Source organism: Monodelphis domestica, chromosome 3, assembly GCF_027887165.1.
Source record: "Monodelphis domestica isolate mMonDom1 chromosome 3, mMonDom1.pri, whole genome shotgun sequence".
Classification (NCBI taxonomy): domain Eukaryota; kingdom Metazoa; phylum Chordata; class Mammalia; order Didelphimorphia; family Didelphidae; genus Monodelphis; species Monodelphis domestica.
This window is the reverse complement of record NC_077229.1, coordinates 28,855,370-28,881,633: the sequence shown is the minus strand read 5'-3', so window position 1 is coordinate 28,881,633 and position 26,264 is coordinate 28,855,370. Positions and strand designations below refer to the sequence as shown.

The following is a 26,264-nucleotide window of genomic DNA, read 5'->3' as shown; positions in this document are numbered from 1 at the left end:
AAGATTTTGCTACTCTTAGGAATACATTCCAAAGGATTTCTTATGATAAAAAAAAAGTTATCTGTGTCCCATGAAAGACTGATGGAGTCTGAATATGGATTAAAGCAGACTTAAAAAAAACAAATTTATTCTTGTTTTTTTTAGCAGCATTTTCTTTTGCAAATGGTTAATATGGAAATGTTTTACATGACTGCCTGCATATAATCTATATAAAATTGCCTGTTGCTCAAGTGGAGAGAAAGCTGGGAGAAAGAGACTTTGGAACTGAAGAATTTTTTTTTTAAGTTTAAAAATTTCACATGTAACTAAGGAAAAAACATGTGTGCTTATATACACATATAGGTATGTGTATATATACATGTATATGTATATATATGTATATATAAAATTGGAAGGAGGAAAGGACCTATTATGTGCCAGGTACTATGCTACACGGGAAGGGGTACAAAGAAGTCTACAAAATTTATTGAGCACCTACCATGTGCCAGGCACTCTGCTACACAGTGGGGGATATAAAAAGAAGCAAAAACAGTCCTTATCCTCCAGGAGCTTCCAATATAATGGAAGAGACAACATGCAAACAAATAAATGCAAAGCAAGCTCTAGACAAGATATAGGAAATTATTAACAAACGGAAGGCACTAAAACATAGAGGGGTTGGGGAAAGCTTCCTATAGGAGGGGAGATTTTAATTGTGATTTAAAGTAAGCCAAGCAAGACTGGAGACAGATGGTCTTGGGTTCAAATCTAACCTCAGACATTTACTAGCTGTGTGACTATGGAGGAACCTAGGACAAATTAGACCCACTGAAGAAAGCAGCCATAAAAGACATGTTTGTAAGTTTTCCTGAGATTTCTGGAGTGGTCCAAATCTCAGATGAGAAAGTGCCTCTGTGTTCTCTCTAAGGCAAGAACCTTGTATGACATAGGCTGCAAATGTCTTATTTGGGGAAATGATCAAGACTCATTGTGGAGAGTTTTCGTAATCCTCTAAGAGATATTTATGTTCTGTTCCTGAGAAAGCTTTAGACCTCTTGTACCAACTCTCCATAAACAAAAATCTTGATGTCATCTCACAGGCAGATGTTTCACCAAAGTATGTATGGATTTAATTGCCCAACAGAACTCTCTCATTATAAAAGTTTGCTTCTTTGTCATAATAAATAGAGATCATGGAAATCATGTAGATCATGCATCATCCTGTCTGGCCCTTGCTTTGTACTCTCTCTCTGTCTCTCTCTTCCTTCCTCCCTTTCTCCTTCCCTCCTTCTCTTCCTCTTTCATCCTCCCTTCTCTCTGTCTCTCTGTCTCTCTGTCTCTCTGTCTCTCTATCTCTCTGTCTGTCTCTGTCTGTCTCTCTCTCTGTCTCTCTCTCTCTCTATCTCTCTGTCTGTCTCTGTCTGTCTCTCTCTCTGTCTCTCTCTTTCTCTATCTCTCTGTCTGTCTCTGTCTGTCTCTCTCTCTGTCTCTCTCTCTCTCTATCTCTCTGTCTGTCTGTCTGTCTGTCTCTCTCCTTTTTCTCTCAGTGTTGGAACCCTCACTCAACAATGACCCTGGGCAAGTCACTTAACCCCCACTGCCTACCCCTTATTTCTCTTCTGCCTTAGAAGTAATACACAATGTTGACTCCAAAATGGAAGTTGGGATTTAAAAAGAAGAAGACGTAGAGGAATCAGTTTGTAAACTTTAAATGTCAATGATGATGATAAGAAGGAAGAGGAGGAGGGGGGGCATGGGGAGGAAGGCAATAGAAAGCCAATTAAGCCCAAGTGGGCATCAGCTCCCTTCTAGTAGACAAAATTCAGGGACGTCAAAGCTTCGGTGGTCTTCATCCTTCTAGGGGTCAGCCCTGAGTTCTCCGCTTCTGTCTGTCTCTTCTAGTCCTTCCCTCTTGGCTCTTTCCTCTTGTACCCCACAAGCTGCCTGCCTAGAGGCTTCTTGGCAGATTGTCCCATCCAGAAGGATCTGGGCTGGATTTTACGCTTTGACTTTGACTTCTCCTGGAGGTTGCTGGGAGCAAAGCTGTGGGGAGGTCAGGATCCTCCTGTGGTCACAGCTTCTCCCTCTGTCTGGGAGTCCTCATCACGGACACTCTTGGGCCTCAGTTGGACCCTTTCAATGCCCTCTCCAGGACACACATCTCGACCCCAAGTTTATCTTGGCTTTAACCTACCTCCCAGGGGTTGTGGGTGCGAACTGGGGCATCAGGAGCTGGCCAGGAGCCCAGCAGAATTAAGTGACTTCTCTGGTCAAAACTTCCTGAGCCCTAAAAGGCCTTGATCTCTGGATGGATCCCAAGAATCAGAGAATCTGCCAGAACTGGGCCAGGGCTGCCAAGTGACCACATTTGGGTATCCTGGTCCCCTTTGTCTATTGGACCTGTTGGACCCCCATTCAGAATCTTGCATAAAGTGTTAACTTTACCAACTTTGCTTACGTAGAAAAATCAGGTAATACTCTATTAGGGATGTATGGGGTGCTCAGGGAGGAGTAGTATCTCTGGGATGGAGGGCTTGTCGTGCCCTTCTAGGGCAGCTCTCTAGCCTCTGACCCTCACCTGACACCCGGCTCTCACTCATGGCTCCCAGTAGCTGCTAGCATGCGGCAGCAGCCACACCCCGGGCAACAGCTTCGACAGGCCGGCCAAACCTTGTGAGGGTAGCCATCGGGTCGTCGACCCCTGGTGAACCAGGGCTTTGCTCACCCAGCATGTGAAGACTGCTTCGGCGGAACAGGCGGAAGTCTGGAAGATCTGAGTTCAAATCCAGCTGTAGACATTTATTAGCGGAGTGACCATGCACAAGTCACTTATGTTTATAGAGAAATTACATACATATTATATAATATGTATAATATAAAATAATATGTAGCAATATAATGCATATGATATGATATATACAACACATAATAATATATTAGCTATATTATATACAATAATATATAATATACATAATATGCAACAATGTATTATACATAACATTATATAATATAGAATATATAGAATATACAGCAATATATGACATATATAATGTACAATAATATATAATGCATAACATACAATATATTATCTATAACATAATATATTATATAACATAATGTATAATATATTAAATATATTATATATGATGTACAATAATATATAATGTACAATAATATATAATACATAATGTACAATATATCATATATAACAGAATATAACATACAGTAATATAATATGATATGTTATATATAACATACAATAATATTATAGATAATGTAAAACAATATAATATATAGAACATTATATAATATATAATAATGTATAGAATACACAGTAATATACAATGTGATGTATTATATATAATACACAATAATATATAATACATAATGTGCAATATATGTAACATACAATATATAATAATATATAATATGATGTATTATATACACTGCACAATAATATAATACACAATGTACAATATATTATGTATAACATTATATATTATATAATGTACAATGATCTAATATATTGAACATTTATGATATATAATAATGTATAGAATATATAGTAATATATTATGCTATATTGTATATAATATACAATATTATTTAATATGTAATAACACACATAATTATATAATATATAATATACAGTAATATATAATATGATGTACTATATATAATATAATAGGCAACAATAGATTATATATCATTATATAATATATAATAATGTATAGAATACATGATAGCATACAATGATGTGTAATATATAATATACAATAATATATATATATTTATTATAGCTAACATTTATATAGCACTTACTATGTGCTAAGTGCTTTAGGAACAGTTAGGTGGTGCAGTGGATAGAGAACCAAGCCAGGAGTCAGGCTTATCTTCTGGAGTTCAAATCTGGCCTCAGACACTTCTTATCTCGATGACCTTGGGCAAGTCACTTAACCTGTCGGCCTCAGTTTCCTCATTTCTCAAATGAGCCAAAGAAGGAAGTGGCCAACTACTCTAATATCTTTATCAAGAAATCCCCCAAATAGGGTCACAAAAGGTCGCTTTATTATTATTATCTCATTTGATCCTCACAAAAACCCTGGTAGGTGGGTGCTATTATCTTCATTTTCCAGTTGAAGAAATTAGGGGGTTCAGTGGATAGAACAAGGAGCCTAGAGGCAGGAAGTCCCAAGTTCAAATTCAGCCTCAGACACTAACAGTGTAACCCTGGGCAAGTCACTAAATGTCTCCTTTTTAAAAAAGTTATTATTATTATAGCTATCATCAATATAATACTTATTGTGTCCAAAGTGCTTTACAATGATTATCTCATTTGATCCTTACAACAATCCTGGGAGTAAGGCGCCATTATGAGTCCCCTTTTATAGATGAGGAAATGGAGGCAAACAGGGGGTAAGTGACTTGCCCAGGGTCACCCAGCTAGATTTGAACCCAGGATCTTCCATCTCTAGTTCTCACTGAGCCCCCCATGTGCCCCTTCCTAGAGGTTCTCCCAGGGCCGTGCCCTTTGCACCGTCGATGTCGGTAATTCTGTCTTCTTCCCAGGTAGCGCTGGGGCTTTCCACGCTGGGGCAGCCAAGGCTGGGGCTGAGGACTTGTTTGCTACAAAGGGCCTTTGATGTTCAGTGTGGGACCAGAAACACCCGGGCTGGGCCTATAAATATCCTCGGTGCCACCCGTCCCGGAGGGGGAGGGTGACTGTTGTTCCAGATGTTGTGAGCGCTCCCATGGCAACGGGATAACAGGATGTGACTTCTGCTCCTGATGGGGAACAGTGATCTGCTCCCGACACAAGTCACGTGTTCCCTGCCGTGGCTTTGTCCCCCAGGGATGCCCCATCCTCAGGTCTGATGGCAGAGGGGAGGGGGCCAAGGCCTCAAGGGACCCCATCTTGCCTCAGACCCTCACCCTGTACTACTGTTGTAACAACTCACTGGGATTAGCCTTGTGTCCTGGGGCAAATCCTGGAACCTCTCTGAGGCAGCAACAATACCCTGGAACAAAAGAAGTAGAGTGCTGCTAGAAAGATTTTAGAGTCCAAAGGTCTGGGTTCAAATCCCACCTCTACTGCCTGCTAACTCTGTGACTTTGGGAAAGTCATTTGGGAAAGAACTGTTAGTTCTGGATCTTAGTTTCTTTATCTATAAAATGGGGGCGGGGGAGGTCAGGAATTGCTAGCTCCCTTACTAAATATTCCTAGAGGGGCAGCTAGGTGGCTCAGTGGACTGAGAGTCAGGCCTAGAGAAAGGAGGTCCTACGTTCAAATCCAACCTGAGACATTTCCTAGCTGTGTGATCCTGGCCAAGTCCCTTTTTGCCTCAGTTTTCTCATCTGCAAAATGAACTGGAGAAAGAAATGACAATAATTTTGGCAAGAAACCCCCCCCCCCCACAAAGGGGTTGTTAGCACAGTGGATAGAGTGCCAGACCTGGATTAATATGGCCTGAAGATACTTCTTCACTGTATGACCCTGGGTAAGTCACTTAACTCTGATTGCCTAAATTTGTTTCTCTTCTGTTGTAGAAGAAGGTCAGGGTTTTAAAAAAGAAAAGAAAGAAAATCCCAAACGGAGTCACAAAGGGCTTAACACAATGAAAATAACTGAACACAATCACAACAGCATATACTTATGACCAGAAAGGACTTCAGAGAGTGTCCAGTCCAGTCCCTCAGATTCTTCAGGGAAGGAAACTGAGGAGAGAGGAAAAATGACTCACCTAAGGTCACCGGGGGAGTGAGGGACCTTTCACCCTCACTGATGACCAAATGGGTGGGAAAATTCTATCTAATATCCATTAAAAAATTATGGATGTCACATCCTGTGGAAAGCCGGACTGGCCAATAAGCAGAGCAGGGGGTCACTGATGGGCGACGCATGTTCTGTGTTATAATCCCCAGAACGTCAAGACCCCCAACCCCTCCCGTGGTATTCTGGGAACAACACGGACAAGTCACACAGGATGGCCAAGTCGGGAACCTACTGGGGCCAGCAGAGCTCATGGGAGCAGCTGCACTGCTGCTCAGTCATTTCGATCATGTCTGGCTCTTGGTGACCCCATTTGGGCTTTTCTTGGCAAAGATACTAGAGTGCGTTGCCTTTCCTTCTCCAGCTCATTTTATAGATGAGGAAACTGAGGTCACTGGGGTAAAATGACTTGTCCAGGGTCACTGGAGGCTAGGAAGTGTCTGAGCCTGTATTTGAACCCAAGCAGATGAGTTTCCCCAATTCCAAGCCCAGCACTCTATCCACTGTGCCAGGCACCCAGAGGAGACCAAAGTCCTGAGGGTCCAAATGCCATCATCCGGAGTCTTCTTTGATGTCATTGAGGGGCCATTCTGAAAGTAGCAGTACCGACAGCGATGGAGCAGTCTCTTCTCTCCTCTGGGGCAGATGAAGTGACACGGGAAGGAAAAATGACCTGAATGATGGCCCTCCATTTCTGTCCTGGTGTTTACTCTGATAGGGAGGCACAGAAGAACTCAGAGGAGCTCCTGCGGTTGAGATCTTTCCCTTATTGGGGCTGCACTTTTCTCCTGTCCTTGAAATGACTGGGCTGATCTAGATGATCTGTGAGATCCTTTCCAGATCTGCGTGGTCCCTCCTAGATCTGACCTGCCCCATTTAAGGCAGGCCCCTCTTAGCTCTGACATGCTTGTTGTTAGGTTTCTTCCATGCCTATACTTTCCTCCCTTCCTTTCTTCTTCCCTCCCTTCTTCTTTCCTTCCCTCCTTCCCTCCTCTTCCTTCCTTCCTTCCTCTCTCCCTCCCTCCCTCTTTCTTTCTCTCCTTCCTTCCTTTCCTCCCTCCCTCCTTCCTTCCCCCTCTCCCTCACTCTTTCTCTCCTTCCTTCCTTCCTTTCCCCCCTCTCTCGCTCTTTCTTTATCTCCTTCCTTCCTTCCTTCCTTTCCTCCCTCCCTCCCTCCTTCCTTCCTTCCTCACTCCCTCTCTCTTTCTCTTTCTCCCTTCCTTCCTTCCTTCCTTCCTTCCTTCCTTCCTTCCTTCCTTCCTTCCTTCCTTCCTTCCTTCCTTCCTTCCTTCCTTCCTTCCTTCCTTCCCCCTCCCTCACTCTTTCTTTATCTCCTTCCTTCCTTTCCTCCCTCCCTCCCTCTCTCCTTCCTCCCTCCCTCCCTCCCTCTTTCTTTCTCCTTCCTTCCTTCCTTCCTTCCTTCCTTCCTTCCTTCCTTCCTTCCTTCCTTCCTTCCTTCCTTCCTTCCTTCCTTCCTTCCTTCCTTCCTTCCTTCCTTCCTTCCTTCCTTCCTTCCCCCTCCCTCACTCTTTCTTTATCTCCTTCCTTCCTTTCCTCCCTCCCTCCCTCTCTCCTTCCTCCCTCCCTCCCTCCCTCTTTCTTTCTCCTTCCTTCCTTCCTTCCTTCCTTCCTTCCTTCCTTCCTTCCTTCCTTCCTTCCTTCCTTCCTTCCTTCCTTCCTTCCTTCCTTCCTTCCTTCCTTCCTTCCTTCCTTCCTTCCTTCCTTCCTTCCTTCCTTCCTTCCTTTCCCCCTTACCTTCTGTCTTGCCCAGGGTCACACAAACTCCAGGCCTGTTGCTCTATCCACTGAGCTACCTAGCTGCCCCCTTCCCTATCATTTCTGAGCCCCATGACCCCTCCAAAAGTTGCATTACTTGGCCTCTCCAGGCTCATCCATCTGGTTTGAATACACCAAACCTACTACCCTCCCACAGGCCATTTTTCTAGGTGCCAAATCTCTCAGCACCCTCAGACAGAGCCTGCCCTTTGCCAATGTAAACACCACCACTGTCTTTACTTTAGCAGTTTACAGAAAGAACCATTTCAAGGCCCAAACTGGCCTCTTTACAAGGGCTGCAGAAGACATCGGAATGGTTTGCCTTTAAAGGCAGAATGCAGGGCCAGGGACGGAGGAGGCGAATGCACCTTGCAGAGAGCTCGAGCGAAGGCCAGGAGCCAGAGATCCCTGGTTCTCAGCATCTCCTTTCCTGTTCCTGGGGATGGGAATAGGACCCCGGGCTCTAATCCTTTTTTCTTTCTTTTTCTTTTAAACCCTTGTCTTCCACCTTAGACTCAGTACTGTATCAGTTCCAAGGCAGAAGAGCGGTAAGGGCTAGGCAATGGGGGTTAAGTGACTTGTCCAGGGTCACACAGCTGAGAAGTGTCTGAGGCCAGATTTAAACCCAGGACCTCCTGTCTCTAGACCTGGCTCTCCATCCATGGAGCCACCCAACTGCACCCATGGGAGAGGCTTTAGAACAGGGAATGTCCAATCCTGGTGGCAAGAGAAGCTTCTTCCAATGAGAGCTGTCCCCAGATGGGATGGGCCGCCATCTCAGGCAGCAGTGGGGTCTCCCTGACCAGAGGTCTTTCAGCAGAGGTTGGATGACCACTAGCTGGGCCTGTTGCTTGGGGGCATAAAAAGGACTAGCTGGCAGTCATTGATGAAAAATTCAGAGCTGGAAGAGCCTGAGTCGGGGGCAAGGAAACTTACTTTAGGGGCTGAATGGAGGATGGATTGGATACGAGAAACATGAGACCGGCAGACCCTCCTTAGAATCACAGTTGCCCAGCCGCAGTTCTCTCTCCCGGTCATTATCCATCAGAGCACTCCTAGGGATTCAGGGACCAGGCAACTGCTGCCATCCCCAAGAGCTCTTGAAGACGGGAGAAAGAATGATCTCATTCCCAAAGTGCTTGCTCCATCCAATGGCTTGTCACCCCATTTGGGATTTTCTTGGCAGAAATACTGAAGTAGTTTGCCATTTCCTTTTCCAACCCATTTGACAGATGAGGAAACTGAGGCCAACAGCATAAAGTGACTTGTCCACAGTCACACAGCTAGTTAGCAGCTGGGGTTGGATTTGACCTCAGGAAAATGAGTCCTAGGGCTACTTAACCACCCTCTAACAATCACAAACACCCAAAAGAGAAATAAATGAGCCTTGGGAGTCACAGCATCCTCTTTAAGACAAGGCTTGTTAGGGTTAGGGTTGCTGCAGAGGGGACTCCTTCCCATTAAACTCAATGGCCTCCAAAGACAGTCAGCTCCAACTGTAAGAGGCAGTGACTAGGAAGCTGATGCTCTGGAGGGAGAAGGGAGATGATGCGTTTCCATGGTGATGACTACATCTAAAATTTCCTAATAGACCCAGAGCTCCTAGAGGAGCTCCCATAGGACCTGGCCCTGGGTGGGCAGCTAAGTCAAAGTTTGCTGAATGACTACTAGGGGTGAACAGCCCTTAACATGTCCTCCAATCACCTTCTTAAGCCCAATTCGTTCCCCAGTCATCACCCCAGGATGGCACTGGTCCTCTTTGAAAATGAAGGACAAATAAGAAGCCATGTTTAGTTGAGCTCTCTCTCCCTTTGTCTCCCTCTCCTTCCTCCCCCTCTTTTTCTCTCTCCCTTCCTCCCTCCCTCTCCCCCCACTCTACCTCCCTCTCTGTAGAGGGGAGTTCTAGGACGTTAGGAACCCTTTGTAGGAAAAAGGAAACTGAGAGCCTTTCTTCCTGGCAGGGGAAAATACATCCCAGGAAGGTAGGAGTGGGGATAGATTGAGGGAGTTCATCTGGGATACAGCCACCAAGGAGAGAAAAGCATCTTCTAGTGGTTGTCCATTTTTAGTAATTATTCTTGCTAACTCAAGGGGCAAAGTTCTGTTGCCTGGCAATCCCTCTTCCACCACCAGTGAGCACTAGTGTTTTCTGGCATTGTGGATTCTCTAACAGAGAAGGGTATTTGGTATTGCCAATTCATGGCTGTATATGTAAACATGAATGGGTACCAAGAGATCATGTTAATTTTTACCCACTTAAGTATAAAGGCTGGCAGTGTCCCTCAAATTTCACACCCTGGGCAAAGACCCCATTGCTCTACCCTAGTTATTGCACTGTCTACCAATCAATGGAATGGATATACAACCCAAATTGCTAATAAAGGGGGGAAGGGAGATGTTCACCAACTTCCATCATGGCTCTTGTGCTGAGCCTGTGATATTGTGCCCTCCCATCTCTCCAATAGACCGAATGTATCAATAACACAGAATCAATACCATTGATGACAGCCATTCTTGGCAAGAGCCAGGGACCAGAGGATTGGCTTCCTGCCAGTTAGGGACCCCCTGCTGGCCGGGAGTGCTCAACACACCAGGATGCTGGAAGAAATGGGTACCCAAATTGAAAAGGGATGTCGAGTCATTTGCACAGGAAAAAAAGTTTATTTTCTTTCTGAGAAGCACACACACATTCTACACAATACCCACGGACAAACAAAAGTGCATTATTCATCTTCTACCATAAATTCACAGTACAAAAGATACTGCCTCTTAAATATATCTGTAAAAAAAAGACCAGAAGGAAACCGATGAATATTGATACCATAATAAGAGTGATGCTTGGTGATAGCTATTGGTTACTTACTCCTTTGGAAGAGTCAAAGATGATAACTAGCCTGGGAAGTGCTCGGTGGGGGATAGATCGACTTGTCCTGACATATTCACAAGGAGCAACGAGAGAGGAAGTAAGGGCTGGCTCAGATAATAACAAAGGAAGAATAAAATGATATATGTGTGTTGGGGGATGGAGGGCTGGGCAAAGTGCCAGCCAATGGTTCAGCCTCCATTTGTCCAACAACCTCCAGGCATTGTAGAAGGAACTCTAGACGGGACCCCAGAGGCTAAAGTTCTAGCCATAACTGGGCATGTATTGGTGGTGTAACCTCAGAAAACCTATTTGATAGAAATATAGATTCTGAAATGAGGACCTTAGAGGCCATCTGGTCCAAACCTAAATTGAACATGGATTCTCAATTGCACTTCTGCCCAAACTGGGAGGTTGGACAAGATGTCCTTCAAGGATCCAAAGGACAGGAGGTTGGACAAGATGTCCTTCAAGGACCCAAAGGACAAGAGATTGGACAAGATGGCCTTCAAGGACCCAAAGGACAAGAGATTGGACAAGATGGCCTTCAAGGACCCAAAAGACAGGAGGTTGGACAAGATGTCCATCAAGGATCCAAAGGACAAGAGATTGGACAAAATGTTCTTTAAGGACCCAAAGGATAGGAGGTTGGACAAGATGTCCTTCAAGGACCCAAAGGACAAGAGATTGGACAAGATGGCCTTCAAGGACCCAAAGGACAAGAGATTGGACAAGATGGCCTTCAAGGACCCAAAAGACAGGAGGTTGGACAAGATGTCCATCAAGGATCCAAAGGACAAGAGATTGGACAAAATGTTCTTTAAGGACCCAAAGGATAGGAGGTTGGACAAGATGTCCTTCAAGGACCCAAAGGACAGGAAGTTGGACAAGATGTCCTTCAAGGACCCAAAAGACAGGAGGTTGGACAAGATGTCCATCAAGGATCCAAAGGACAGGAGATTGGACAAAATGTCCTTTAAGGACCCAAAGGATAGGAGGTTGGACAAGATGCCCTTCAAGGATCCAAAGGACAGGAGGTTGGACAAAATGTCCTTCAGGGCTCCAAAGGAGAGGAGGTTGGACAAAATGGCCTTCAAGGATACAAAGCACGTTAACTGTCTATCTGAGGAATCTAGGAATGAAATGATGAGCCTCTCACTACCTTCTCTGAGGATACTGTGCCTGGGAACCGAACTCACTACCAGTGTTCTCTGGCAATGTCATTTGGAATCTTTCAAGATCCAGGAACAGAGCTTTGGAATTTCCAGCCCATACAAACATGTACACCCAAGTATGTACATATATAATTCAATGAGAGAGAGGGAGAGAGGAGAAAGGCAATGATGGAGCCATGACACACCCAATGTAAAAACAGTCAGTTGCCCCCAGAGATCGAAAAAGCCATCGCCTATAGGATCAGCGGAGTGGAACAGCTTAGCAGAAATACACGGTATTTGTAAACTATCATTAAGGCACTCAATTGTAAAAACTATAATTACAGTATAAGGAAAGGGGAAGAGGAGACAGCTATTCTCATGCAGCAAGGCCAAGAAATCACTAAGCGGGGTGGGGTGGGGGAAGGGAGAACTCATCTAGTTAGGGCCACTCTGTTAGGAAGACGGGCATGCCGGTGGTTGGACCTGAAGACTGTTCTTTACAAAAAACAAAACAAAACAAACGACGCTATGGAAACCCATCATATTCCTAAAGGACAGTCACAACACGGTATCACCGGAGATCTTTTGGGCTGATGGAATGTGGAAGAGATTGCATATGGATGAAGGAGGTGGTGAGAAATGGCCGGGTTCGAGTTGTCTCTATATTCATCTATATAGGTACACACAAAGAGATATATACATCTGTGGGATAAGCCCACAGCCATTCGTGCACACACACACATACGTATGGATTCACCAGAAGGACGGATGAGGATACAAGCGGTTGGCCATCAGGGATGGCATCATTTGGCATGCGGTAGATGGCCAAAGCATCATCCCTGGTGCGATGAGGAGACCCTGCAACCCTGTCTTGGCTGGCAAGAGCCCACCAATGGCTTTGATTTGTGTCGGTTTCTCTAGTGAGAGTTCGGTATCTCCAGCCCGGGGTCAGGCGTCAAGAGTGGGACCTGCCATGTGGCTGGCCAAAGGGAGTCAGTCGGAGGCACTGTTGTATTTTTTACGAAGGGGGTCTGGGGGATGGTTCTCGGGGTGTGTGTGTGTGGGGGAGTATATAAGACTAACGCACAATGTCCCACTTGGGAACAGCCACCACAATTTGTGCTGTGGGTGGCATGAAGAGTGGCCGAGCCGCTCAGCGCTCATCAGTGGGAGGCGATTTTTTGACTTTGAGTTTTGCGGGGGTGGTGGGGTGGCGGGGATTCTGTCCTATTGCCTTGTCTGCAGGAAAGCTGCCTGGACTGAGACTGTAGATGGAAACTGAAGGCAAAGAAAGCCATCACAGCCTCCATTTCTGAACAGGATTTTGCTATTGACTGGTGCATCTTTGTGGCCGGGAGACATCTCTGAAGCTGTTTCCCTGTCACGGATACCATATTCTAGGCTGCAAGCCGTCCCATTATTCTTTATTGAGAACCAGAGGTAGCTGCAGAAGGGTAGGGAGGAGGAAACTGACCCATCCTCAAAAAGGAATGCAACTGGGGAAACTGAGGCAAGCCAGTGGCCTTGTAGGAAGAATCAGAATAGAGAAATAAAAGCCTCCATTTGCCAAAGGAAGACAATGCTAGTCTCCAACTCCTGATCTCCAGGACCCTTCAAAGCTTTACAATGAGCCAGAGAAGGAAGGGAACCCCAAATATATTTGTAGCACACTCAGGATCAAAGATTCAGAGCTGGATGGGAACACAAAAGATCTTCTAGTCCCACCCCCTTATTTGCCAGAGGAGAAAGTGACTTAGGATTCAAGGTCACACAGGTACAAGAGCACAGACAGGATTTGAACTCAGGTCCTATGACTCCAAATCCCTTGCTCTCAAAGTTGTCCAATGGCTATCACATGGTTATAGCAGAGGTCTGGGGGCAACTGAGAAGCTGGAGGCCACTCAGGAGATGAGGTTGAAGTCACCCATTATTTTTTGTTTTGTTTTGTTTTTTTGGTCCAGAGGAGGCCTTGGAGATAATGCTATTTGCCCAGGTCAATGGCTAATGCTAACCAGGCTCCCCCTCTCCTTCTTTGCTCTGACCAGGCAGACCTGAGTGTATACAGTGTTAGGACGCTGGCTTCTCCTCTAGCATGGAACCAGGCTCGCCAGTTTCCTTGAGGTGTTGTCTGTCTCCCATTGGGCTGAGATGTCTGCCCAGAGCGGGGAGACCGGGAGGTAACGTCTCTCTCTTTAAGAGCATGAAGAGAGTGGTGTAGCTCCTGCAATGAAACCTTTTGGGAAACTCACATGGATGGATGCTAGTCTAAAGCAAGTTTTCCATCACTCCTTTTTCTAAAGAATTTTAGGGGACAGCTCGGTGGCTGGAGAGCCAAGCCTAGAGATAAGAGGTCCTGAGTTCAAATGTGACCTCTGACATCTGCTAGCTGCGTGACCCTGGGCAAGTCACTTGACCCCCATTGCCTAGCCTTGACCGTTCTTCTACCTTGGAAACAATACCCAATATTGATCCTAAGACAGAAGGTAAGGGTTAAAAAAAAAAAGATATTTTAACATGAAAATCATTCTAGCATGAGAAGTAATTTGGCAAAAGCTGGATAATTCTCTGAGAAGAGGCTTATTTTTTTTGGCTGATGGAGAAAAAAAAACACCCACAGAGATTTCACGGGGGGATGGAATAGCCAGTGGAGGGCCAGATTTGGAGGCACGAAGACAGGAGCTTGAGGTGTCCTGATGGGCCAGCCATTCCCCTTCTCAATGCTCAAGGTAATTCTCTCCAAGACCTGAACTTGCATAGTTGCCAGTGGAAAAGCATTTCTGTGCTTGGAGTTCCCTGAATTGATGAAGATGCTAGCAGGGACCAGAAATAAGGGAGAGTGGGTGATTTCAGGGGGGAAAGTGGAAGTCTGGGGTAGGTGGAAAATATGTTTTCAAAGTAACAGGGTGGTGTGGAGGAGCTGGGTGGTACGGGCAAGAGACAGGAGGTCCTGGGTTCAAATGTGGTCTCACTTCCTAGCTGGGTGACCCTGGGGAAGTCACTTAATCCCATTTGCCTAGCTTTTGCCCTTCTGTCTTAGAGTTGTTACTAAGACAGAAAGGGAAGGTTTCAAAATAAGATGGGGCGGAGGGAAGGTCTTGTCTTGAATTCAAGTCTCCCTGCTATGGCTAGCCCTACCCCACAATGATTTCTGGCCAGACTAGATACTTTCTTGTAGTTTGTGCTGATCTAAAATAGAACAGAAAAAGAAAGTTAGAAAGAATCACAGGGGTTGGAGATTAAGGGCTCGAAGAGATGTTGGGGAGTGTTAGTGGGACACCTTCATTTTACATAAAAAAGGAAGTCATATAGGGAGGGCAGCTAGGTGGGCTTAGTGGATAGTCAGGCCTAGAGATGGGAGGTCCTGGGTTCAAGTCAAACCTGAGAAATGTCCTCACTGTGTGACCCTGGATAAGTCACTGAATCCCAATTACCTAGCCCTTGTAGCTCTACTGCCTTAGAACCAATACGCAGTAAACATTCTAAGATAGAAGATATGGATTAAAAAAGAAAAGCCGTACGGGGAATAAAAAGCAAAATGGAGACTCAACTCCAAAATCCAGTGTTTTTAGAACCCTACATTTACCTAGTTCAGGAGTAATTTTAAAAAAATCCTCCCCTTCTGTCTTAGAATTGATACCGAGTATTGGTTCTAATGACTTGTCCGGGGCGTCTGGCTAAGAACTGTCTGAGGCCACATCTGAATCCAGGACTTCCCATCTCCATGCGGGGTGCTCTATCCACTGAGCCGCCTGACCGCCCCTTGTCTGGGGTTATTAACCTGAGGTCTGGCAACGTGTTTTTAAAAATCTTCTGAAACCGAACTGGTTTCTTTTGCACCCTCCGCACGGCAGGGCTGGGATCAGAAGCCCCGGATGGGCAGGTGTCTCGGGGATGAGGTCTCCCAGGCTCTCTGATCTCCTTCATCTCAGGAAGGTTTCCAAATTCCTGGCTCAGGGCAAAAATGTGATTGTGGAAAGACTCCGGTCCAGGCTCTCCCTTCACCTACCCTGTGGCCTATCCAAATCAAAGCCGGGATGATGGGTGAAAAGTCTGAGGACCGGCCAGGGGTGGGAAAGATAAGCAAAAGGTATTTCTACAAAGGGATGCTCTCTTAAGAGGGGGGTGGGCAGAGCCGGGCTGGGCAACTTGAGGGCTGTGGCCCTCGGGGGAAGCTCTCCAGCCACGGTCTCTTAATAGCTCGCTCCTCTGAGGATTACTGGTGGCCCTACTCAGAGCCTGCTTTCCTGATAAGACTTGATGGCTGAAGAGCTCCCTTGCTCTGCCCATGATCCTTTGCATCTTGGTTCTGAAGCCCCTCATTTCTAATCTGTGCTCCCCGTCCCCTCTGAACCCCCATCCTGAGCCAGATCTGTCTCTGCAAAATGGTTCTTCCTCCTTTTTTAGCAGGATGAGTTAGAAAGCAAAAAGAAGCAGAACGGTTCTAGAGCCAGGGTTGCGGGGTGCTAAGGGAGAACGTAGAACCATAGAATGGGAAAAGCTGGTTAGAATGTCAGAGCTGAGAGGGGCCTTAGAACAGTAGAACAGGGGGTTTCAGAAAGCTTAGAACAAGGGGTAGCAGAGTTGGGAGGGGGCTCAGAACAGGGGGTGTAAGAGCTGGGAGGGGGCTCAGAACAGGGGGTGTAAGAGCTGGGAGGGGGCTCAGAACAGGGGGTGTAAGTGCTGGGAGGGGGCTTAGAATGGGGGTGTAAGAGCTGGGAGGGGGCTCAGAACAGGGGGTGTCAGAGCTGGGAGGGGGCTCAGAACAGGGGGTGTCAGAGCTGGGAGGGGGCTCAGAACAGGGGGTGTCAGAGCTGGGAGGGGGCTCAGAACAGGGGGTGTAAGAGCTGGGAGGGGGGCTCAGAACAGGGGGTGTAAGAGCTGGGAGGGGGCTCAGAACAGGGGGTGTAAGTGCTGGGAGGGGGCTTAGAATGGGGGTGTAAGAGCTGGGAGGGGGCTCAGAACAGGGGGTGTAAGAGCTGGGAGGGGGCTCAGAACAGGGGGTGTCAGAGCTGGGAGGGGGCTCAGAACAGGGGGTGTCAGAGCTGGGAGGGGGCTCAGAACAGGGGGTGTAAGAGCTGGGAGGGGGGCTCAGAACAGGGGGTGTAAGAGCTGGGAGGGGGCTCAGAACAGGGGGTGTAAGAGTTGGGAGGAGGCTTAGAACAGGGGTGTAAGAGCTGGGAGGGGGCTCAGAACAGGGGGTGTCAGAGCTGGGAGGGGGCTCAGAACAGGGGGTGTCAGAGCTGGGAGGGGGCTCAGAACAGGGGGTGTCAGAGCTGGGAGGGGGCTCAGAACAGGGGGTGTAAGAGCTGGGAGGGGGGCTCAGAACAGGGGGTGTAAGAGCTGGGAGGGGGCTCAGAACAGGGGGTGTAAGAGCTGGGAGGGGGCTCAGAACAGGGGGTGTCAGAGCTGGGAGGGGGCTCAGAACAGGGGGTGTCAGAGCTGGGAGGGGGCTCAGAACAGGGGGTGTCAGAGCTGGGAGGGGGCTCAGAACAGGGGGTGTAAGAGCTGGGAGGGGGCTCAGAACAGGGGGTGTAAGAGCTGGGAGGGGGCTCAGAACAGGGGGTGTAAGAGCTGGGAGGGGGCTCAGAACAGGCGGTGTCAGGGCTCTCCAATCAGACTCCAGGATTCTGGTCACTGGCCAGTGGATTGCAGGCTGAGGACTTGTTTCTGGTCTCCAGTCTGCCCACAAGCCACCAGTTTGCCCTTGGCCGAGTCATTTGATTGGAGATGTAACATCCTTGCCTGTAAACTGGAGGGCTGGCCTCATGGGCACTCGGCTTCCTTCCAGCCCCAGCCCCCAGGTTCCACGACCTGAACTAGAAGGGACCTTGGAATAAGGGAAGCCCAGATTTAGAACGGGACGAGCACAGAATATCGGATCTGGAGGGGAACCCCGAGCCCAATGGACCCGGGGGCCAGAGGAACCCCTCATTCTATCTTTCGTTTAACAAGGAGTCCTTTTGTGACAGGAAATGCATGTAAACGTCTGGAGGTCTTCACTCACTGCTCCTGTGTCTCGGGGATCTGTTCCCAGATGCCTGGGGGGGGCACCACAGAAAAATGTAAAATGACCCATCTTGGAAAAGGAAAAATCAAAACCAGGGCCCACAACGACATTCACCTCCCCCTCTTCCTGATATGGGAAATAGAGGGAAACGATGGACCCTGAGCTATCGGCTGTTGGTAAAGAAGAGATGGCCCCAGGCAGGCAGAAGGGGATTCTGGGTGCCCCGAAGGACCTGGGGCTACCAAGATGGAGGAGAGAGTATCTGTAACGTACTTAGCCCAGTGCCCGGCCCAGGGTAGGCACTAAGCAGATGTCTGGTCCCTTCCCCCCTTTGCTGCCCTGGCAGACCCATCAGGAAGGATGGAGGGTGATATGGGGTGCAGCGGGGAGGGCCGGCCCCTTTCCTGAGGAACCCCAGCAGGGGGACTGAGAAAGCCCAGGCTGGCCTGCCCATAGACGGGAGTTTTTAAAACGTGGCAAGCCCAGGAGATGCCAGGATCCTTCCCCTCCGCGCCCTCCACGACAGAGCCCGACACTGTGCCCTGCCCAGCTGCCCACCAGAAGAACCCAGGCCACCATCCAGGGGCAACCAGCGCCCGCGCCCGGCCCGTGTGTCGCGTGGCTGGGGTGCCTTCTCGGACGGCCTCGGGAGGGCCAGAATCGCGTTTGGTTTGGTTTGGTTTTTTCAAACAGGAACAAAACCCCAAATGGACCCAGAAGCCCGAACAACAGAAAGCCTGCAGTCACAGAGGTAGAAATGGCGCGTCGGCGCCTCTCCCATCCCGCGGCCCCGCCAGGGCAGCCCGGCCGCTTTGGCTGTGTGGCCTGGGGAGACGCCTGGACCCTGCGGACCGCTCGTGCTGGGCTCCCCGGGCCGGCCCTTCCGCTACGGCCCGAGGGGGGCATCTGAAAATCGCTTCGGCTGAGATGGGGGGCTGGCCGCGAGGGACAGGCCGGGCGCGGGGAGGGAGGCGAGGCCGCGTCGGGGTCAGCTCCTGCCCGGCTCGGAGCGGGCCTCGCCCCGCCCGGCGTCCTGGGAGCCGGCCAGGGTGGAGACGTCGGCCTCGCTGGACAGGTCCTCGGAGGAGAAGTTGAGGCTGCCCAGCTTGGCCAGGGAGTGCGAGCGCTTGAGCGGGGAGGAGACGGTGAGGCCGGCCAGCCGCAGGCGGGTCTCGATCTCCTGGGTGCGCTGCTTGACCAGGCCCGGCTTGCCGCGCACGCTGTGGATGCTGTCGCTGCTGGAGCTGCGCGTCAGGTTGGAGCTCATGGAGGAGGAGGTGGGGGTGTAGCAGATGGTCTTGAGGAAGTCCCTGGAGAAGCTGCTGCTGTGCTCGGCCCGGCTCCTGTGGGAGGCCCCCTCCAGAGGCAGGGCGGCCTCGCCGGGGGGCGGGGGGGACGCCGGGGGGGCCAGCGGCTCCTGGCCCTCCTCGGGGATGCGGCCGTCCCGGAGGGAGGACGCGGCCTCGCCGGGGACCCCCTTCAGCCGCTCCAGCTCTTTGGTGTGCTTGCGGACCAAGCCCGCCTTCTGCAGCTGGATGATGGACTCCTGGTGCTGCATCAGGTAGCTGCTGGTGGCGGGCTTGGCCAGCTCTTGGCCGAACAGCAGCCGCCGCAGGTCCTTGGTGGCCTTGGCCTCCTTTCTGGAGGCGGCGTCCTCTTTGTCGGCCTCGCAGGGAGCGCTCTTCAGGAGGCCCAGGGGCTTGGCCAGGACCCTCTGAGGGTCCCGGGGGGGCTCCGAGAGGCCGCTGCCCACAGAGGCCGGGAGCAGGCCCGCCGAGCTCTCCCCGGGGCCCGGGGACGTGCCCGCGCCTTGGTCCGCGGGGGACGGCGTGAGATGGGGCGGCAGGAGGGGGGGCTGCGTGCAGATGGCAGGGGCGCCGAGCGGCTCGCACTGCTCCCCGAAGGGCTCGGGGGCCGCCCTCGGCGTGGAGTACATACAGTCGGCGCAGGACTGGTAGGAAGGCTTCACCTTGTTGAGGATCCCAAAGATGGCATCGTGCTGGGAAGAAAGAAGGGCACAGTGAGAGCGGCACGGAAACGGCCCCGTGGAGAACGAGCGGGTTCTGCCCCGGGGAAGGCAGAGAGGGACTGCCGGGCAGGGAAGGCTGGGAAATCCTCACGGCAGAGGCCCTCAGGGCAGCCGAGTGCGAATTCTGCCCCCAGACCCTTCCTGGGTGACCCTCTGCTTCGCCATCTGTAAAATGGGGCCATACTATCTTAGTAGCTCCCTCGCAAGATTAGGGTGAGGCCAAATCAGTAGGGCGATACAGTGTAAAGAAAGAAGGATGGATTTGGAGGGTCCCAGGTTCAAATCCCGCCGCTGCCACTTATTAGCTCTACGCCCCTTAATGTCTGTGGGCCTCAGTTTTTGCATTCATAAAATGGCGTTAGTCTAGATGGCTTTTTAACTCTAAATCTATGCTTACAAAATGAGCTCAGCCACTTAAAAGTAGTTTTGTTGTTATTCAGTCAGTCTGACTCTCTATGACTCCATTTGGGGTTTTTGTGGCAAAGATACCGGAGCGGTTGGCCATTTCCTTCTCCAGCTCATTTTACAGATGAGGGAACTGAGGCAAACAGGGAGAAGGGACTTGCCCAGGGTCAGCCAGCTGGTCAGTATCTGGGGCCAGATTTGAACTCAGGAAGAGGAATCTTCCTGACTCCAGGCCTGCTGACCTGTCCAACTCACTGCCTCCAAAGCAACAGCATTAAGCGGTCCAGGGTCACACAATTTGTGTCTGCAGCAAGATTTGAACTCGGGTCTTCCTAACCCCAGGCCCAGCACTCTATCCACTGAGCCACCTCGCTGCAAGAATTGTGCAGTTAAATATCAGGAGGTATCATCATCCTCATCACCTCCATCATCACAGTCATCACTGTGGTTGTCGTTACTCATCAAGCAGAGAGCTGAGAGCCTGGATCTCTGAGGATGGGCTGCGGGGCAAGGGAATGCAAGGGGAACCACTCTGCCTCGGAACAGAATCCCGGGCTCCCACTCACCCTCCCTGGGGCTCAGTGTCCCCAAACAGAAAATGAGAGATTTGGGCTAGGTGACTGTGAAGATTCTCTCCGAGACATGGCAGAGCCCGGCACAGGAGGGTTGAACAAATACTAGGATGGGAGAGAGCTTAGAAAGAGATTGCCTCGTCCAAGTTCATTTTGCATGTACAGGAAACTGAGTCAAAGAGAGACTGTGTGGCTTCCCTATGTAGTACAGGGCTTGATAAGGTACAAAGGCAGGATACAACCAGCTCAGGTCCTCTGACTGCAACCCCAGCTGTCTTTGGCCATAACAGGGAAGGTGAGAGGAGGGAAGGGTGTAGGGGGAAAGATAGGCTGCCTTTAAGATGTCTATGGGACTTGCACCAGGCACTGTTGGCCCTGGAGTTTGGGGGGGGGGGTCCTCACTCATGTTCCCATTTGTAAATGAAAGGAAAAAAAGAGATATGATAGATCTGGAAGGCTTGAGCTTCAATCCACCCTCCACCCCATCTGTATGACCTTGGGCAAGTCACTTCCTCTCCTGTGGGCCTCATTCTTCTCATCTGTTACATGGGAATGGTAAGAGCATCTCCAGACCAGACTGAGGCTCAAATGAGATCACAAACCCTAAGGCAATAGGATTACTGCTGTTACTTGGCACAGGACGTCCCCCTGCGGGAAAGGATGCAAAGACTGTCATCCCTGTCCTTACAGAGGAGGCCCAAAGTCTCAGGAGCAGGAGTGGGCACTGAATCGAGGCTGTCCCCGAGACACTCAGTGCTTAGCCCCAGCCTGGACAGCGGCAGGCAATGAAGAGATGCTAGTTAATTCCCCAAATTCCAGGGAGGCCCCCTGTGGGCAAGGATCTGGCAAAATCTCAACTTGCTACAGAGGGCAGCTGGGTGGCTCGGTGGATAGAGAACCAGGCCTGGAGATGGAGGTCCTGGGTTCAAATCTGGCCTCAGACACTTCCTAGCTGGGTGGCCCTGAACAAGTCACGTCACCCCATTGCCCAGCCCTTCCTGCTCTTCTGCCCTGGACCTGATACTCAGTATTGATTCTAAGACAGAAGATCAGGTTTGAAAAAATAATTGACTACCAAAAGAGGAACCATCGGGGAATTGGGAGATGAAAGACTCCTAGCGATGGCCTGAGGCCAGCCCTCCCATTCTACAGAGGAGAAAACTGTGCCTCGCACCATCGATTCAGGGCTGAAAAGGCTTGTCGAGCTCCTCAGATTCAGCCCCCTCATTTTACAGAGGGGGAGACAGGAAGTAACACAGCCAGGTTTACACGGCTACTAAGTGTCTGAGGTAGGATTCGAACCCAGGTCTTATGGCTCATTCCAACACCACCTCTCTGCCATGTTGCCTCCCCAGAGAGATCTGACTTGGTCACACCGAGTGTCGGAGCGGGGATCTGAAGCTGGAAGAGAGATGCCTGGGGGTCGGGGTGGGTAGTGCTGTCTCCCCTTTCCCTAGGTCCGAGTGTACCTCGAAATCTTCGGGGCAGCTCCGCTTGCTGTTGTTGTTATTCATGTTCTCCTTGAGGGCCCGCCTCTCGGCCCCGGGACTCTCATCCCGCTCCATCTCTTCCACTTGGGCCAAGGGGCCGCTGGGCGCCCTGGGAACCCCGAACTCCAGTTTCTTCCTGACCTCCTTGTCGCACAAACCGGACCCCTTCCGGGGCTGTCTGGCTGGTTCCGGCGATGCCTCGGGGGGCCGTAGCTCTCCTCCTAGCAGGGCGTCTCTCTCCAAGTCCTCCAGCTGGATGAAGTCGTTCCCATTTCCCGGGGAGTTGGGGAAGGGGTCTGAGAGCTGACGGAAGCAGTAGGGGAAAGCTGAGCCTCCAGGGGCCTGGCTGTCCAGGAGCCCGGGCTGCTTGGGGCTGTCCAAGCTGGCCAGCCGGGCCTCCAGGTCCACATCCAAGCTCTCCAGGAGAAAGGCACCGGGGCCGGGGGGGTCCTCGGCCCCCTGCGAGAGGCTGCTCTCCGTCTGCTGCCGCCACAGCTTGTTATGGCGCTGTTTGCTGTGGAGAGAAAGGGCAGGGAGACGGGTCAGCCCGGAACCACGGACTGGCCCAGAGGGCCTGCCCTGGCATCCAGGGACACGGAGTTCTCCCCTCTATCAGCTGCAGGCCACCATCTCCCTTCCTCTGGGCCTCAGTTTCCTCTCGTGGAAAGAAGGGGATGAGACTACGATCTTGGAGGTCCGACCTAGACCTCTGACGTCTCTTCTAAGGACCCCTCGAGCACTGACGTTCTAGAGTCTAGAGTTTCTCTGCGCCCCGGCAGTCTATATTCTAAGGGATCTCCTCGCCTGACACCCCCTGTTCTAAGGACCCCTGAGCCCCAGTCTAAGGGATCTCCTCGCCTGACACCCCCTGTTCTAAGGGACCCCTGAGCCCCAGTCTAAGGGATCTCCTCGCCTGACACCCCCTGTTCTAAGGACCCCTGAGCCCCAGTCTAAGGGATCTCCTCGCCTGACACCCCCAGTTCTAAGGGACCCCTGAGCCCCAGTCTAAGGGATCTCCTCGCCTGACACCCCCTGTTCTAAGGACCCCTGAGCCCCAGTCTAAGGGATCTCCTCGCCTGACACCCCCTGTTCTAAGGACCCCTGAGCCCCAGTCTAAGGGATCTCCTCGCCTGACACCCCCAGTTCTAAGGGACCCCTGAGCCCCAGTCTAAGGGATCTCCTCGCCTGACACCCCCTGTTCTAAGGGATCCCTGAGCCCCAGTCTAAGGGATCTCCTCACCTGACACCCCCAGTTCTAAGGGATCCCTGAGCCCCAGTCTAAGGGACCCCTGAGCCCCAGTCTAAGGGATCTCCTCGCCTGACACCCCCTGTTCTAAGGGACCCCTGAGCCCCAGTCTAAGGGATCTCCTCACCTGACACCCCCTGTTCTAAGGGATCCCTGAGCCCCAGTCTAAGGGATCTCCTCAGCTGACACCCCCAGTTCTAAGGGATCCCTGAGCCCCAGTCTAAGGGATCTCCTCACCTGACACCCCCTGTTCTAAGGGATCCCTGAGCCCCAGTCTAAGGGATCTCCTCACCTGACACCCCCAGTTCTAAGGGATCCCTGAGCCCCAGTCTAAGGGATCCCTGAGCCCCAGTCTAAGGGATCTCCTCGCCTGACACCCCCTGTTCTAAGCTGCCTCCCAGCGCTTTTCTAAGGCTCTTTCAGTACTGAACCGTGACACAAAGTCTACACTGCCCAGCAGCCTCAGTTGGGGGGTAAGAATCAGGAATGGGTTCCTCGTGGGTCCCCTTTAGGGTTGGGCCTGGAACAGTGAAATCATCGAAGAAGGAGGCGCAGCGTTTCCTCCCTTGTCAGGACGGGCACAGGGAGGGGAGACTAGTCCTGCTGTTAATGAGAGAGGGTCAGTCAAGTCACGTCCTTTCTCCTGGGCCTCAGTTTCCCCATCTGAAACCATCATAAACAATCCGTTGACCCTGACTCCCTCCGGAAGCAATGATTTCTGGAAATTATGCATTTGAGAATGAAGTCTTACAACAATGACAAGAATGCTTGTTGTTGCCGCTTACACTTCTTTTGGACCTATCTGACCTATTGCGACCTCATGTGGGGTTTTCTTGGTAAAGATACTGGAGTCATTTGTTATTTCCTTCTCCAGTTCATTTTTACAGATGAGGAAACTGAGGCCAGCAGGGTAAGGTGACTTGCCTAAGTCACACAGCTAAGTAAGAGCCTGAGACTAGACTTGTAATTTCTTCTCCAGCTCATTTTACAGATGAGGAAAGTGAGGCAAAGAGGGTGAAGTGACTAGCCCAGGGTCACTCAGCTAGGGAGTGTCAAGGCCAGATTGGAGCTCAGGCCCTCCAGACTTTAGGCCTGGCTACCTAAGATGCCTCAAAGGTGCTCTCTTTTAGCTTCCTGGAACACTTTTGACACGTTCTCTTGTGCGAGCCTCACACCTTCTTCCAGGAGGGGAATTTTGGGGGGATGTATCCCCATTTCCTAGATGAAGCAGCTGAGGATCAGAGAGCCTGCCCGCGAGTGTCGGAGGGGGCTTGGGGCGGTCCAGGCCTCACCTGGCGTCCAGGATGCCTTCGTACTCGGACAGCTGCCGCATGAAGCCCGCGTTGGGCCGGGCGATGCTTCGCTTCTGTTTAACGTAGTTGAAGGCCTTCTCGAGGGGCCAGCCAAATTCCTTCATGGCGTAAGCGATGACCGTGGAGGCAGAGCGGCTGACGCCCATCTTGCAATGTACCAGGCATTTGGAATGGTTCTTCCTGGGGAGAGAGGGGAGGCCGGGTCAGGTGAGGAGGGGAAGGAGGCAAGACCAGGCGCTCGCTTCTCCTTGGTCCCCGGCCCACCCCCAAGGCTGCCCTGGCTGTCTACGGAACAGCCCGGAGAGGAATCCCCCAAAGCGAAAAGGACCGGGGGCCCCAAAGCACGGAGAGTCAGGCCCGCAGGGTCTGGGCTTTGGGAGAGGCGCGTCTCTGGGTCGGAGGCGGGAGACGTCTCTGCCAAGGACGAGGCAGGCCCCAGTCCCGGACGAGCTCCAGGGGGGGTCTGTTAAATGTGGGGGAGAGAGGGGAAGGCAGGTAAGAAACGGGCCCGCGGGTCAGAGAGCCACAGGACAAATGCAGCACTTGGACGCCCGGCCCAAGCCTGGTTCTGCTCATCCTGGATTTAGTCTGAAGGAACTCCATAAGCCAGACACTGAATCCCCCTCATTTTGTACCGATGAGGAAACCGAGAGGCACAGAGTTAAGGTGGCTGGTCCAGAATTACGCAGCTTGTCAGTGTCTATGACAGGATCGGAACTCAGTTCTTCCCAATCGCAATTCCTGTGGCTTGTTCACTACATCATGATTGAATTCACTTGAATAGGGACATACAGATGGCATGATGGACAGAGAGCTGGCTGGGAGTCAGAAGATCCCAGCTCCAATTTCACTTCAGGCAACTCAGTTCAGAGCAGGTGATGATCTGTGTTGGAAGAGGGAGTACCTGGCAGTGCCAGAATCAGAGGCCGGGGTCAAGAAGAAAAAAATACTGCAATGAGAGTCAGAGACAGACAGAAAGAGAGAGGAGGAGAGAGAAAGGGGAGATGGGGAGGAATGTAGGGATAGAGGCAGAGGGAGAAGGGAGGGAGGGACAGAGATAGTGAAAGAGAGAGGAGAAAAGAGAAAGGGGGAGAGAAGAAAAGAGGAGAGGGGGAAGGAGGAAAAAGGGAAGAGAGACAGAGAGAGGGACAGAGAAAAAGAGAGGAAGAGAGGGAGGGGGTAGAGAGATAGAGGGGGGAAAGAAGGGAGAGGGAAAGAGACAGAGACAAAGAGGAAGAGAGAGAGGGACAAAGACAAAGAGGAGGAAAGGGAGGGGGTAGAGAGATAGAGAGAGGGGGGGAAAGAAGGGAGAGAGAGACAAAGAGAGAGGAAGAGAGAGGGAAAAAGACAGAGAGGAGAGGGAGGAGGTAGAGAGATAGAGAGGGAGGAAAGAAGGGAGAGGGAAAGAGACAGAGGGAGAGAGAGAGGAAGAGAGACAAAGAGAAAGGGAGAGGGGGAGAGAGAGAGGGACAGAAGGGAGAGGGAGAGACAGAGGGAGAGAGAGGAAGAGAGGGAGACAAAGAGAGAGGGAAAGGGGGAGAGAGAGAGGGACAGAAGGGAGAGGGAGAGAGAGAGGAAGAGAGGGGGAGAGAGAGAGGGAAAGAAGGGAGAGGGAGAGACAGAGGAAGAGAGAGGAAGAGAGGGAGAGAGACAAAGA

General features: G+C 50.6%; 2 protein-coding genes across 2 annotated transcripts in view; both read right to left on the bottom strand.

Moving 5' to 3' along the window:
* Positions 1-10,166: 10,166 nt before the first annotated feature.
* The window catches only part of SSH1 (slingshot protein phosphatase 1), a 103,915-nt gene continuing 87,817 nt past the window's right edge, over positions 10,167-26,264 (bottom strand). The window contains exons 15-17 of the mRNA XM_056820932.1: positions 24,587-24,787; positions 22,028-22,562; positions 10,167-19,551 (exon numbers count right to left, since the gene is read on the bottom strand). Of these exons, the coding sequence (XP_056676910.1) occupies positions 18,541-19,551; positions 22,028-22,562; positions 24,587-24,787 (1,747 nt within the window). The 3' untranslated portion in view covers positions 10,167-18,540. The remainder of the gene's footprint in view (positions 19,552-22,027; positions 22,563-24,586; positions 24,788-26,264) is intronic.
* LOC130458204 (seminal vesicle secretory protein 2-like) lies at positions 10,585-11,608 on the bottom strand. The gene has a single exon (XM_056821626.1). It carries the CDS (start codon positions 11,324-11,326, stop codon positions 10,733-10,735), a length of 594 nt encoding a protein of 197 aa, XP_056677604.1. The 5' UTR covers positions 11,327-11,608; the 3' UTR covers positions 10,585-10,732.